We start from the raw sequence: 17,467 nt of genomic DNA on the forward strand, positions 1-17,467 counted from the left end.
ACAGCCCCGTGTCTATAACACTGCCTCCACACACACTGCAAATACACAGCCTCACGTCTATAACACTGCCTCCCCACACACAGACTGCACAGACACAGGCCCTCGTCTATAACACTGCCATCACACAGACTGCACAGACACAGCACCGCGTCTATAACACTGCCTCCACACACACACTGCACACACACAGCACCGTGTCTAAAACACTGCCTCCACACACACACTGCACAGACACAGCCCCGTGTCTGTAACACTGCCTCCCCACGAAAAATGCACAGACACAGCCCCGGTCGAAAACACTACCTCCACACACACACTGCACAGACACAGCCCCGTGTCTGTAACATTGCCTCCCCACGAAAAATGCACAGACACAGCCCCGTGTCTAGAACACTGCCTCCACACACACACTGCAGACACAGCCCCGCGTCTACAACACTGCCTCCACACACACACTGCACAGACACAGCCCCGCGTCTACAACACTGCCTCCACACACACACATTGCACAGACACAGCCCCGCGTCTGAAACACTGCCTCCACACACACACTGCACAGACACAGCCCCGCGTCTACAACACTGCCTCCACACACACACATTGCACAGACACAGCCCTGTGTCTATAACACTGCCTCCACACAAACACTGCACAGACACAGCCCCTCGTCTATAACACTGCCTCCACACACACACTGCACACACACAGCCCCGTGTCTATAACACTGCCTCCACACAGACACTGCAAAGACACAGCCCAGTGTCGATAACACTGCCTCCACACACGCACTGCACAGACACAGCCCCGTGTCTATAACACTGCACATACACAGCCCCGTGTCTATAACACTGCACATACACAGCCCCGTGTCTATAACACTGCCTCCACACACACACTGCACAGACACAGCCCCGTGTCTATAACACTGCCTCCCCACACTCACTGCACAAACAACGCCCTGTGTCTCTAACACTGCCTCCACACACACACTGCACAGACACAGCCCCACGTCTATAACACTGCCTCCACACACACAGCCCCGTGTCTATAACACTGCCTCCACACACACACTGCACAGACACAGCCCCGTGTCTATAACACTGCCTCCCCACACACACCGCACAGACACAGCCCCGTGTCTATAACACTGCCTCCACACACACACTGCACATACACAGCCTCTCGTCTATAACACTGCCTCCACGCAGACACTGCACAGACAGAGCCCCGTGTCTACAACACTGCTTCCACACACACACACATTGCACAGACACAGCCCCGCGTCTATAACACTGCCACCACACACACTGCACAGACACAGCCCCGCGTCTATAATACTGCTTCCACACACACACTGCACACACACAGCCCCGCGTCTATAACACTACCTCCCCACACACACTGCACAGACACAGCCCCGCATCTAAAACACTGCCTGCCCACACACACTGCACAGACACAGCCCCTCGTCTACAACACTGCCTCCACACACACACATTGCACAGACACAGCCCCGTGTCTATAACACTGCACATACACAGGCCCGTGTCTATAACACTGCCTCCACACACACTGCACATACACAGCCCCGTGTCGATAACACTGCCTCCCCACACACACTGCACAGACACAGCCCCGTGTCTATAACACTGCCTCCACACACACACTGCACACACACAGCCCCTCGTCGAGAACACTGCCTCCCCACACACACTGCACAGACACAGCCCCGTGTCTATAACACTGCCTCCCCACACACACTGCACAGACAGAGCCCCGTGTCTATAACACTGCCTCCCCACACACACTGCACCGATACAGCCCCGTGTCTATAACACTGCCTCCCCATACGCACTGCACAGACACAGCCCCGCGTCTATAACACTGCCTCCACGCAGACACTGCAAAGACACAGCCCCGTGTCTATAACACTGCCTCCCCACACACACTGCACAGACACAGCCCCGTGTCTACAACACTACCTCCACACATACACTGCACAGACACAGCCCCGTGTCGATAACACTGCACATACACAGCCCCGTGTCTATAACACTGCCTCCACACACACACTGCACAGACACAGCCCCGTGTCTATAACACTACCTCCCCACAAACACTGCACAGACACAGCCCCGTGTCTATAACACTGCCTCCACACACACACTGCACAGACACAGCCCCGCGTCTATAACACTGCCTCCACACACACACTGCACAGACACAGCCCCGTGTCTACAACACTGCCTCCACACACACACTGCACAGAAACAGCCCCGTGTCTATAACACTGCCTCCACACACACACTGCACAGACACAGCCCCGTGTCTACAACACTGCCTCCACACACACACTGCACAGACACAGCCCCGCGTCTATAACACTGCCTCCACACACACACTGCACAGACACAGCCCCGTGTCTACAACACTGCTTCCACACACACACTGCACACACACAGCCCCTCGTCTATAACACTGCCTCCCCACACACACTGCAAAGAAACAGCCCCGTGTCGATAACACTGCCTCCACACACGCACTGCACAGACACAGCCCCGTGTCTATAACACTGCACATACACTGCCCCGTGTCTATAACACTGCACATACACAGCCCCGTGTCTATAACACTGCCTCCCCACACTCACTGCACAAACAACGCCCTGTGTCTCTAACACTGCCTCCACACACACACTGCACAGACACAGCCCCACGTCTATAACACTGCCTCCACACACACACTGCAGACACAGCCCCGTGTCTATAACACTGCCTCCACACACACACTGCACAGACACAGCCCCGTGTCTATAACACTGCCACCACACACACACTGCAGACACAGCCCCGCGTCTGTAATACTGCTTCCACACACACACTGCACACACACAGCCCCGCATCTAAAACACTGCCTGCCCACAGACACTGCCTCCACACACACACATTGCACAGACACAGCCCCGTGTCTACAACACTGCCTCCACACACACACATTGCACAGACACAGCCCCGTGTCTACAACACGACCTCCCCACACACACTGCACAGACTCAGCCCCGTGTCTATAACACTGCACATACACAGGCCCGTGTCTATAACACTGCCTCCACACACACTGCACATACACAGCCCCGTGTCGATAACACTGCCTCCCCACACACACTGCACACACACAGCCCATCGTCTATAACAGACTCCCCACACACACTGCACACACACAGCCCCGCGTCTATAATACTGCTTCCACACACACACTGCACACACACAGCCCCGCGTCTATAACACTACCTCCCCACACACACTGCACAGACACAGCCCCGCATCTAAAACACTGCCTGCCCACACACACTGCACAGACACAGCCCCTCGTCTATAACACTACCTCCCCACACACACTGCACAGACACAGCCCCGCATCTAAAACACTGCCTGCCCACACACACATTGCACAGACACAGCCCCGTGTCTATAACACTGCACATACACAGGCCCGTGTCTATAACACTGCCTCCACACACACTGCACATACACAGCCCCATGTCGATAACACTGCCTCCCCACACACACTGCACAAACACAGCCCATCGTCTATAACAGACTCCCCACACACACTGCACACACACAGCCCCATGTCTACAACACTACCACCCCACACACACTGCACAGACACAGCCCCGTGTCTATAACACTGCCTCCCCACACACACTGCACAGACACAGCACCGAGTCTATAACACTGCCTCCCCACACACACTGCACATACACAGTCCCACGTCTATAACACTGCCTCCACACACACACTGCAAAGACACAGCCCCGTGTCAATAACACTGCCTCCACACACACACACACACTGCACAGACACAGCCCCGTGTCTAAAACACAGCCTCCACACACACTGCACAGACACAGCCTCACGTCTATAACACTGCCTCCACACACACACTGCACACACACAGCCCCGTGTCTATAACACTGCCTCCACACACACTGCAAATACACAGCCTCACGTCTATAACACTGCCTCCCCACACACACTGCACACACACAGCACCGTGTCTAAAACACTGCCTCCACACACACACTGCACAGACACAGCCCCGTGTCTGTAACACTGCCTCCCCACGAAAAATGCACAGACACAGCCCCGGTCGAAAACACTACCTCCACACACACACTGCACAGACACAGCCCCGTGTCTGTAACATTGCCTCCCCACGAAAAATGCACAGACACAGCCCCGTGTCTAGAACACTGCCTCCACACACACACTGCAGACACAGCCCCGCGTCTACAACACTGCCTCCACACACACACTGCACAGACACAGCCCCGCGTCTACAACACTGCCTCCACACACACACATTGCACAGACACAGCCCCGCGTCTGAAACACTGCCTCCACACACACACTGCACAGACACAGCCCCGCGTCTACAACACTGCCTCCACACACACACATTGCACAGACACAGCCTCGCGTCTATAATACTGCTTCCACACACACACTGCACACACACAGCCCCGCGTCTATAACACTACCTCCCCACACACACTGCACAGACACAGCCCCGCGTCTATAACACTACTGCCCCACACACACTGCACACACACAGCCCCTCGTCGAGAACACTGCCTCCCCACACACACTGCACAGTCACAGCCCCGTGTCTATAACACTGCCTCCACACACACACTGCACAGACACAGCCCCGTGTCTAGAACACTACCTCCCCACACACACTGCACAGACACAGCCCCGTGTCTATAACACTGCCTCCCCACACACACTGCACATACACAGCCTCTCGTCTATAACACTGCCTTCACACACACACCGCACAGACACAGCCCCGTGTCTATAACACTGCCTCCCCACACACACTGCACAGACAGAGCCCCGTGTCTATAACACTGCCTCCCCACACACACTGCACCGATACAGCCCCGTGTCTATAACACTGCCTCCCCACACACACTGCACAGACACAGGCCCGCGTCTATAACACTGCCTCCCCATACGCACTGCACAGACACAGCCCCGCGTCTATAACACTGCCTCCACGCAGACACTGCAAAGACACAGCCCCGTGTCTATAACACTGCCTCCCCACACACACTGCACAGACACAGCCCCGCGTCTATAACACTGCCTCCACACACACACTGCACAGACACAGCCCCGTGTCTATAACACTGCCTCCACACAGACACTGCAAAGACACAGCCCCGTGTCGATAACACTGCCTCCACACACGCACTGCACAGACACAGCCCAGTGTCTATAACACTGCACATACACAGCCCCGTGTCTATAACACTGCACATACACAGCCCCGTGTCTATAACACTGCCTCCCCACACACACTGCACAGACACAGCCCCACGTCTATAACACTGCCTCCACACACACAGCCCCGTGTCTATAACACTGCCTCCCCACACACACTGCACAGACATAGCCCCGTGTCTATAACACTGCCTCCACACACACACTGCCCCGTGTCTATAACACTGCCTCCCCACACACAGCCCCGCGTCTATAACACTGCCTCCACACACACACTGCACAGGCACAGCGCCGTGTCTATAACACTGCCTCCCCACACACAGCCCCGTGTCTATAACACTGCCTCCACACACACACTGCCCCGCGTCTATAACACTGCCTCCACACACACACTGCACAGACACAGCCCCGTGTCTATAACACTGCCTCCACACACACACTGCCCCGCGTCTATAACACTGCCTCCACACACACACTGCACAGACACAGCCCCGTGTCTAGAACACTACCTCCCCACACACACTGCACAGACACAGCCCCGTGTCTATAACACTGCCTCCACACACACACTGCACATACACAGCCTCTCGTCTATAACACTGCCTTCACACACACACCGCACAGACACAGCCCCGTGTCTATAACACTGCCTCCACACACACACTGCAGACACAGCCCCGTGTCTATAACACTACCTCCCCACACACACTGCACAGACACAGCCCCATGTCTACAACACTGCCTCCACACACACACATTGCACAGACACAGCCCCGCGTCTATAACACTGCCACCACACACACTGCACAGACACAGCCCCGCGTCTATAATACTGCTTCCACACACACACTGCACACACACAGCCCCGCGTCTATAACACTACCTCCCCACACACACTGCACAGACACAGCCCCGCATCTAAAACACTGCCTGCCCACACACACTGCACAGACACAGCCCCTCGTCTACAACACTGCCTCCACACACACACATTGCACAGACACAGCCCCGTGTCTACAACACTGCCTCCACACACACACATTGCACAGACACAGCCCCGTGTCTACAACACTACCTCCCCACACACACTGCACAGACTCAGCCCCGTGTCTATAACACTGCACATACACAGGCCCGTGTCTATAACACTGCCTCCACACACACTGCACATACACAGCCCCGTGTCGATAACACTGCCTCCCCACACACACTGCACACACACAGCCCATCGTCTATAACAGACTCCCTACACACACTGCACACACACAGCCCCATGTCTACAACACTACCACCCCACACACACTGCACAGACACAGCACCGAGTCTATAACACTGCCTCCCCACACACACTGCACATACACAGTCCCACGTCTATAACACTGCCTCCACACACACACTGCAAAGACACAGCCCCGTGTCAATAACACTGCCTCCACACACACACTGCACACACACAGCCCCGTGTCTATAACACTGCCTCCACACACACTGCAAATACACAGCCTCACGTCTATAACACTGCCTCCACACAGACTGCACAGACACAGCACCGCGTCTATAACACTGCCTCCACACACACACTGCACACACACAGCACCGAGTCGATAACACTACCTCCCCACACACACTGCACAGACACAGCCCAGTGTCTAAAACACTGCCTCCACACCCACACTGCACAGACACAGCCCCGTGTCTATAACACTGCCTCCCCACACACACTGCACAGACACAGCCCCGTGTCTGTAACACTGCCGCCCCACGAAAAATGCACAGACACAGCCCCGGTCGAAAACACTACCTCCACACACACACTGCACAGACACAGCCCCGTGTCTATAACACTGCCTCCACACACACACTGCACAGACACAGCCCCGTGTCTGTAACATTGCCTCCCCACGAAAAATGCACAGACACAGCCCCGTGTCTAGAACACTGCCTCCACACACACACTGCACAGACACAGCCCCGTGTCTATAACACTGCCTCCACACACACACACTGCACAGAAACAGCCCTGTGTCTATTACACTGCCTCCACACACACGCTGCACACACACAGCCCCTCGTCGAGAACACCGCCTCCCCACACACACTGCACAGACACAGCCCCGTGTCTATAACACTGCCTCCCCACACACACTGCACCGATACAGCCCGTGTCTATAACACTGCCTCCCCACACACACTGCACAGACACAGGCCCGCGTCTATAACACTGCCTCCCCATACGCACTGCACAGACACAGCCCCGCGTCTATAACACTGCCTCCACGCAGACACTGCAAAGACACAGCCCCTCGTCTATAACACTGGGTCCACACACAAACTGCACAGAAACAGCCCCGTGTCTATAACACTGCCTCCACACACACACTGCACAGACACAGCCCCATGTCTATAATACTGTCTCCACACAGACACTGCACAGAGACAGCCCCGTGTCTGTAACACTGCCGCCCCACGAAAAATGCACAGACACAGCCCCGGTCGAAAACACTACCTCCACACACACACTGCACAGACACAGCCCCGTGTCTATAACACTGCCTCCACAAACACACTGCACAGACACAGCCCCGTGTCTATAACACTGCCTCCCCACGAAAAATGCACAGACACAGCCCCGTGTCTAGAACACTGCCTCCACACACACACTGCAGACACAGCCCCGCGTCTGAAACACTGCCTCCACACACACACATTGCACAGACACAGCCCCGCGTCTACAACACTGCCTCCACACACACACATTGCACAGACACAGCCTCGCGTCTATAATACTGCTTCCACACACACACTGCACACACACAGCCCCGCGTCTATAACACTACCTCCCCACACACACTGCACAGACACAGCCCCGTGTCTATAACACTGCCTCCACACACACACTGCACAGAAACAGCCCCGTGTCTATTACACTGCCTCCACACACACGCTGCACACACACAGCCCCTCGTCGAGAACACTGCCTCCCCATACGCACTGCACAGACACAGCCCCGCGTCTATAACACTGCCTCCACGCAGACACTGCACAGACACAGCCCCTCGTCTATAACACTGCCTCCACACACAAACTGCACAGACACAGCCCCTCGTCTATAACACTGCCTCCACACACAAACTGCACAGAAACAGACCCGTGTCTATAACACTGCCTCCACACACACACTGCACAGACACAGCCCCATGTCTATAACACTGTCTCCACACAGACACTGCACAGACACAGCCCCGTGTCGATAACACTGCACATACACAGCCCCGTGTCTATAACACTGCCTCCCCACACACACTGCACAGACACAGCCCCGTGTCTATAACACTACCTCCCCACACACACACTGCACAGACACAGCCCCGTGTCAATAACACTGCCTCCACACACACACTGCACACACACAGCACCGAGTCGATAACATTGCCTCCCCACACACACTGCACATACACAGTCCCACGTCTATAACACTGCCTCCCCACACGCACTGCACAGACACAGCCCCGCGTCTATAATACTGCTTCCACACACACACTGCACACACACAGCCCCGCGTCTATAACACTCCCTCCCCACACACACTGCACAGACACAGCCCGGCGTCTATAACACTACCTCCCCACACACACTGCACAGACACAGCCCCGTGTCTATAACACTGCCTCCACACACACACTGCACAGACACAGCCCCGTGTCTACAACACTACCTCCCCACACACACTGCACAGACACAGCCCTGTGTCGATAACACTGCCTCCACACACACACTGCACAGACACAGCCCCACGTCTATAACACTGCCTCCACACACACACTGCACACACACAGCCCCGCGTCTATAACACTACCTCCCCACACACACTGCACAGATACAGCCCGGCGTCTATAACACTACCTCCCCACACACACTGCACAGACACAGCCCCGTGTCTGTAACACTGCCTCCACACACACACTGCACAGACACAGCCCGGCGTCTATAACACTACCTCCCCACACACACTGCACAGACACAGCCCCGCGTCTATAATACTGCTTCCACACACACACTGCACAGACACAGCCCCGAGTCTATAACACTACCTCCCCACACACACTGCACAGACACAGCCCCGTGTCTATAACACTGCCTCCACACACACACTGCACAGACACAGCCCCGTGTCTATAACACTGCCTCCACACACACACTGCACAGACACAGCCCCGCATCTATAACACTGCCTCCCCACACTCACTGCACAGACACAGCCCTGTGTCTATAACACTGCATCCACACTCACTGCACAGACACAACCCCGTGTCTATAACACTGCCTCCACACACACTGCACAGAAACAGCCCCGTGTCTATTACACTGCCTCCCCACACAGACTGCACATACACAGCCCCGTGTCTATAACACTGCCTCCCCACACACACTGCACAGACACAGCCCCGTGTCGATAACACTGCCTCCCCACACACACTGCACAGACACAGCCCCACGTCTATAACACTGCCTCCACACACACACTGCCCCGCGTCTATAACACTGCCTCCCCACACACACCGCACAGACACAGCCCCTCGTCTATAACACTGCCTTCACACACACACTGCAGACACAGCCCCGCGTCTATAACACTGCCTCCACGCAGAAACTGCACAGACACAGCCCCGTGTCTATCACACTACCTCCCCCCACACACTGCACAGACACAGCCCCATGTCTACAACACTACCTCCCCACACACACTGCACAGACACAGCCCCGTGTCAATAACACAGCCTCCCCACACACACTGCACACACACAGCCCCATGTCTATAACACTACCACCCCACACACACTGCACAGACACAGCCCCGTGTCTATAACACTGCCTCCCCACACACACTGCACAGACACAGCACCGAGTCGATAACATTGCCTCCCCACACACACTGCACATACACAGTCCCACGTCTATAACACTGCCTCCCCACACGCACTGCACAGACACAGCCCCGCGTCTATAACACTGCCTCCACACACACACTGCACAGACACAGCCCCGTGTCTATAACACTGCCTCCCCACACACACTGCACAGACACAGCACCGAGTCGATAACATTGCCTCCCCACACACACTGCACATACACAGTCCCACGTCTATAACACTGCCTCCCCACACGCACTGCACAGACACAGCCCCGCGTCTATAACACTGCCTCCACACACACACACACTGCACAGACACAGCCCCGTGTCTATAACACTGCCTCCACACACACTGCAAATACACAGCCTCACGTCTATAACACTGCCTCCCCACACACAGACTGCACAGACACAGGCCCTCGTCTATAACACTGCCTCCACACAGACTGCACAGACACAGCACCGCGTCTATAACACTGCCTCCACACACACACACTGCACACACACAGCACCGTGTCGATAACACTACCTCCCCACACACACTGCACAGACACAGCCCCGTGTCTAAAACACTGCCTCCACACACACACACTGCACACACACAGCACCGTGTCGATAACACTACCTCCCCACACACACTGCACAGACACAGCCCCGTGTCTAAAACACTGCCTCCCCACACACACTGCACAGACACAGCCCCGTGTCTGTAACACTGCCTCCCCACGAAAAATGCACAGACACAGCTCCGGTCGAAAACACTACCTCCACACACACACTGCACAGACAAAGCCCCGTGTCTATAACACTGACTCCACACACACACTGCACAGACACAGCCCCGTGTCTGTAACATTGCCTCCCCACGAAAAATGCACAGACACAGCACCGTGTCTATAACACTGCCTCCACACACACAGCCCCGTGTCTATAACACTGCCTCCACACACACACTGCACACACACAGCCCCGCGTCTGAAACACTGCCTCCACACACACACTGCACAGACACAGCCCCGCGTCTACAACACTGCCTCCACACACACACATTGCACAGACACAGCCTCGCGTCTATAACACTACCTCCCCACACACACTGCACAGACACAGCCCCGCGTCTATAACACTACTGCCCCACACACACTGCACAGACACAGCCCCGTGTCTATAACACTGCCTCCACACACACACTGCACACACACAGCCCCTCGTCGAGAACACTGCCTCCCCACACACACTGCACCGATACAGCCCGTGTCTATAACACTGCCTCCCCACACTCACTGCACAAACAACGCCCTGTGTCTATAACACTGCCTCCACACACACACTGCAGACACAGCCCTACGTCTATAACACTGCCTCCACACACACACTGCACAGACACAGCCCCGTGTCTATAACACTGCCTCCCCACACTCACTGCACAAACAACGCCCCGTGTCTCTAACACTGCCTCCACACACACACTGCACAGACACAGCCCAGTGTCTATAACACTGCCTCCACACGCACACTGCACAGACACAGCCCCGCGTCTATAACACTGCCTCCACACACAGCCCCGTGTCTATAACACTACCTCCACACACTTAGCCCAGCGTCTATAACACTGCCTCCACACACACAGCCCAGTGTCTATAACACTGCCTCCCCATACGCACTGCACAGACACAACCCCGCGTCTATAACACTGCCTCCACACAGACAATGCAAAGACACAGCCCCGCGTCTATAACACTGCCTCCACACAGACACTGCAAAGACACAGCCCCGTGTCTATAACACTGCCTCCACACACACACTGCCCCGCGTCTATAACACTGCCTCCACACACACACTGCACAGACACAGCCCCGTGTCTATAACACTACCTCCACACACACACTGCACAGACACAGCCCCGTGTCTATAACACTACCTCCACACACTTAGCCCAGCGTCTATAACACTGCCTCCACACACACAGCCCAGTGTCTATAACACTGCCTCCACACACACAGCCCAGTGTCTATAACACTGCCTCCACACACACAGCCCAGTGTCTATAACACTGCCTCCCCACACACACTGCACAGACACAGCCCCGCATCTAAAACACTGCCTCCCCACACACACTGCACAGACACAGCCCCGTGTCTATAACACTGCCTCCACACACACATTGCACAGACACAGCCCCGTGTCGATAACACTACCTCCCCCCACACACTGCACAGACACAGCCACGTGTCTGTAACACTGCCGCCCCACACACAATACACAGACACAGCCCCGTGTCTATAACACTACCTCCCCACACACACAGCCCCGTGTCTATAACACTGTCTCCACACACACACACACACACACACCCACACACTGCACAGACACAGCCCCGTATCTATAACACTGCCTCCACAAACACACTGCAGACACAGCCCCGTGTTGATAACACTGCCTCCACACAAACACTGCACAGACACAGCCCCTCGTCTATAATACAGCTTCCACACACACTGCACAGAAACAGCCCCGGGTCTATAACACTGCCTCCCCACACACAGCTCCGCGTCTATAACACTGCCTCCATACACACAGCCCCGCGTCTATAACACTGCCTCCCCACACTCACTGCACACACACAGCCCCGCGTCTATAACACTGCCTCCGCACAGACACTGCCCCGCGTCTATAACACTGCCTCCAGAAACTCAGCCCCGTGTCTATAACACTGCCTCCACACACACAGCCCCGTGTCTATAACACTGCCTCCACACACACACTGCAGACACAGCCCCGCGTCTGAAACACTGCCTCCACACACACACTGCACAGACACAGCCCCCTGTCTATAACACTGCCTCCACACACACACTGCACAGACACAGCCCCGCGTCTATAACACTGCCTCCACACACACACTGCACAGACACAGACCGGGTCTAAAACCCTGCCTCCACACACACACACACACACACACACACACACACACACACACTGCACAGACACAGCCCTGCGTCTATAACACTGCCTCCACACACACACAGCCCTGCGTCGAAAACTGCCTCCACACACACACTGCACAGACACAGCCCTTCGTCTATAACACTGCCTCCACACACACACTGCACAGACATAGTCCCGCGTCTATAACTGCCTCCACACACACACTGCACAGACACAGTCCCGCGTCTATAACTGCCTCCACACACACACTGCACAGACACAGCCCCGCGTCTATAACACTCCCTCCACACACACACAGCCCCGCGTCGATAACACTGCCTCCACACACACACTGCACAGACACAGACCGGGTCTATAACACTGCCTCCACACACACACAGTATAGACACAGCCCCATGTCTATAACACTGCCTCCACACACACTGCACTGACACAGCCCCGCGTCTATAACGCTGCCACTACGCACACACTACACAGACACAGACACAGACCGGGTCTATAACACTGCCTCTGCACAGACACAGCCCCGTTGTCTATAACACTGCCTGCACGATTCCCTGCACACACAGACTCCCCCAGCGTCTGTAACACTGCCTCCACACATGCACTGTGATACAGCTCCTTGTCTACAACACTGTCTTCACAGATGATGGTTACCTGCTTGTGGAGATATCTGATTGTACAAGCGCACTTATGTCCTTCAGTTGGTGTTTCTGGTCTCAAGCACACTGTGCTCTGCAGTTTTTTATGATGTGTCTACCTACACCCCCATGGGTTGACTCTTCCCCCATCCTTGTTAAGCAAACTGTCCCAAAACTAGTCAGGCTTCACCTGACCCAATTCAGAGGATCTGGGTGTCTGCCCCGTTCATGGATGGTGAGAAGTGAACAGTGTGATTCAGCTGGGAGCCTGTGGGTCAGATTCCAGGTTGAAGACCCATTCGGGTGCTGCATGGAGAGGGTAGGATTGAAACAGAGCATTTGCGCAGGACCCAAATCCCACACCCCCACCCACAAACAAGACGGTGTACTCACACTCCGGTACATGCGCGAGGGGTGCGGCAGCACAATCCTGTGCACAGTCTGGTTGGTCAGAATGAGCAGGGTCACACGGTCATGAGTCTCGTGTACATGGACGCCACCTGGAAGCACGTGACAATTCAGGAACTTGATGCGGACCGTGTTGTTGAGGAGGTTACAATCCAGGGACTGTTCCGTCAGCTGCAAGGTGTCACCAGACGTGGTCCTAGAGAGATGAAGAAACAGTGTCAGCTCCTCACACCCACCACGACGGTGCTGTCAGCAAGTCATTCCCATGGCCCTCGATCCCCCTCCCCATCTGCACCCCTATAATAAAACCAGGGCACAACCTGTGGCTCATTCACCCTCCCCAATACAGCTGGGGAACAACATATCTCACCCTTCCTCATTTAAGAGAACCACACAACCTGCCCCTTGTACATAGTACACACTGCTGTTGCTGAGCATCAGTGGTGGAGGGAGTGGATGCCTGTGGGTGTGGTGCCAATCAATCAAGGTGCTTTGTCCTGAATGGTATTGTTGTGGAGTGTTGTTAAGAGTTGCTATCATCCAGGCAAGTAGGCAAGATTCCATCACTTGCACCTTGTAGATGGTGGACAGGCTCTGGCAAGGCAGGAGGTGTGTTACTCACTGTAGCACTCCTACCTTCTGATTTGCTGTTGCAACCACTGTTTACGTGGGGAGTCCAGTTCAGTTTCTGGTCAATGGTAATCCCAGGATGTTGACACTGAGGGGATTCAGTGATGGTAACATCACTGAATGTCAAGGGGTGTTAGCTCGATTCCCTCTTACCAGAGATGGTCATAGCCTGGCATTTGTGTGGCGTGGATGTTGCTTGCCACTTGTTGGCTCAAGCCTAGATATTGTCCAGATTTTGCTGCATTATTTCGTGGACTGCTTCAGCATCTGAGGAGTTCCGAATGGTGAACAGCGTGCAATCAGTAGCGAACATCCCCACTTCTGATCTTACGACAGAGAGAAGGCCATGGATGAGGCAGCTGAAGATGGTGAGGGGGAGATAGTTGGTACCACCCTGAGGAACTCCTGCAGAGATGTCCTGGAGCTCAGGTGAGCTGACCTTTAATTGCCATGACCATCTTCCTATGTGTCAGGAATGACACTAACCAGCAGGGAGTTTGTCCCCTGACACCCAGTAATTCCAGTTTTGCGATGGTTCCTTGATAGCACACTCCGTCATGGGAATACCACCCCCGCAAATTCCCTCCCAAGCTACCCTGACTTTGAACTATGTCATCATTCCTTCCGTGTTATTCGGTCAGAATCATGGCCCTCCCTCACACGATCCTACGACTGCCTACAGTAGATGGATTGCAACGGTTCCAGACAGTAACTGACCACCACCTTGTCCAGCTTATCTCGGGATGGCAAACAAACAGGGGCCCCAAACAATAAAGCCCACACGGAATTAATAAACTCACAAAATACCACGTCATGAAACTCAACACCATCCAGGACAAGTAATCTAGTTAATTCACAGCTCGTTGATGGCCTTCGACATTCATTCCCTTCATCATTGACATTCAGTGCGCACAGTCTACAAGATGCACTGTGGGAAGTCACCATCGCTCCTTCCATATCCGTGACCTCTCCCATCAAGCAGCATAAAGGCAGTTGCAGACAATCATCACCACCATCCTGCTAGTTCCCCTCTCGACATGAAGGAAGCTTCAGCGTAGGACAACTTTATTGGGATTTACAGCAAAGTGAGCGCAGGCTGCAGGGAGAACACATGGCAAGCAGCATACAGAATTCAACAACATGACCCAAAACAATCAGCTCGGCCTGGAATCTTCCAAAGTAAGTCTCCTTGGAGCAATACGTCACACAGCCCTGGCAAGTGGAGAACAGGCTCACCAGGTCAACTCCAATCAGAAATACCCACCAGTGTATGAAGCGACTCCTGGTGACTGATTGCAGCCTCCCACTGTCTTCATAGAAAAATCCTCCAGCACTATCAGAATATTTCACTCCTGGGATGGCGTTCACACCTGTAGGATAGAGAGACATGACTCACTCAGCTCAGCTCAGGCACCCAGAGCACACTATCAGCACAGACCCCAAAATCACTCCTTTCCATTTACACAAAGCAACTGAATGTAACCAAGTGAACACAATGTCTATATGTCTTCAAAAGATCAGCTAGTAAAGCACTCTAAACCAAAGAAACATGACAAAAGTTTTCTTGTAAAGGGTTTGATCATTATCCCTGCTCCTCACTTGCCTTGTACTAGCTTCTCAGGACAAGGCCCCTTTTCAGGGTCTCTCAGTGGACAGCAAACATAAGGGCCTCCGATATTGTAACACAAGACTTCCCTACACCTGTTGGATGAGCTGCCCTGTCTCACTCTCTGACAAAGCTCGCCACAGGTTCAATCCTCTGTCCTTTCTCTTTCCCATTTATCATTTTATTTTTCTGTCACTAATCAGACCCCCACTACATTTTCACATTAAATCTGTAACAAAAGCCACTTCTCTCCAATCATCTATTGTTGAGAATAAGGCCCCTCAAACATCAGCAAGGTGGCCATTGTGTGGAACTGCAGGAGATGGCGAGGTACTAACCGAGTATTTTGCATCAGTATTTACTGTGGAAAAGGACATGGAAATATAGAATGTGGGGAAATAGATGGTGACACCTTGAAAAATGTCCAGATTACAGAGGAGGAAGGCTGGATGTCTTGAAACAGTTGAAGGTGGATAAATCCCCAGGACCTGATCGGGTGGACCGTAGAACTCTGTGGGAAGCCAGAGAAGTGATTGCTGGGCCTCTTGCTAAGATATTTGTATCATCGATAGTCACAGGTGAAGTGCCAGAAGACTGGAGGTTGGCTAACATGGTGCCACAGTTTAAGAAGGGTGGTAAGGACAAGCCAGAGAACTATAGACCAGTGAGCCTGACCTCGGCAGTGGGCAAGTTGTTGGAGGGAATCCTGAGGGACAGGATGTACATGTATTTGGAAAGACAAGGACTGATTAGGGATAGTCAACATGGCCTTGTGCATGGGAAATCATGTCTCACAAACTTGATAGAGTTTTTTGAAGAAGTAACAAAGAAGATTGATGAGGGCAGAGCGGTAGATGTGATCTATATGGACTTCAGGAAGGCATTGGACAAGGTTCCTCATGGGTGATGATTAGCAAGGTTAGATCTCATGGAATACAGGGAGACTAGCCATTTGGATACAGAACTGGCCCAAAGGTAGAAGACAGAGCGTGGTGGTGGAGGGTTGTTTTTCCAGACTGGAGGCCTGTGA

The 17,467-nt window shown here is 54.0% G+C and overlaps 1 protein-coding gene across 1 annotated transcript in view; it reads right to left on the reverse strand.

Annotated features, from left to right (window-relative positions):
• nup160 (nucleoporin 160) overlaps positions 1-16,220 on the reverse strand; it is a 114,279-nt gene extending 98,059 nt beyond the window's left edge. Inside the window, exons 1-2 of the mRNA XM_043706438.2 lie at positions 16,096-16,220; positions 14,187-14,397 (exon numbers count right to left, since the gene is read on the reverse strand). Of these exons, the coding sequence (XP_043562373.2) occupies positions 14,187-14,397; positions 16,096-16,220 (336 nt within the window). The remainder of the gene's footprint in view (positions 1-14,186; positions 14,398-16,095) is intronic.
• Positions 16,221-17,467: the final 1,247 nt, after the last annotated feature.

The sequence above is a fragment of the Chiloscyllium plagiosum genome, unplaced genomic scaffold (genome assembly GCF_037043375.1).
Source record: "Chiloscyllium plagiosum isolate Xiang-an unplaced genomic scaffold, Cpla_swu_hap1 HiC_scaffold_18, whole genome shotgun sequence".
NCBI lineage: Eukaryota > Metazoa > Chordata > Chondrichthyes > Orectolobiformes > Hemiscylliidae > Chiloscyllium > Chiloscyllium plagiosum.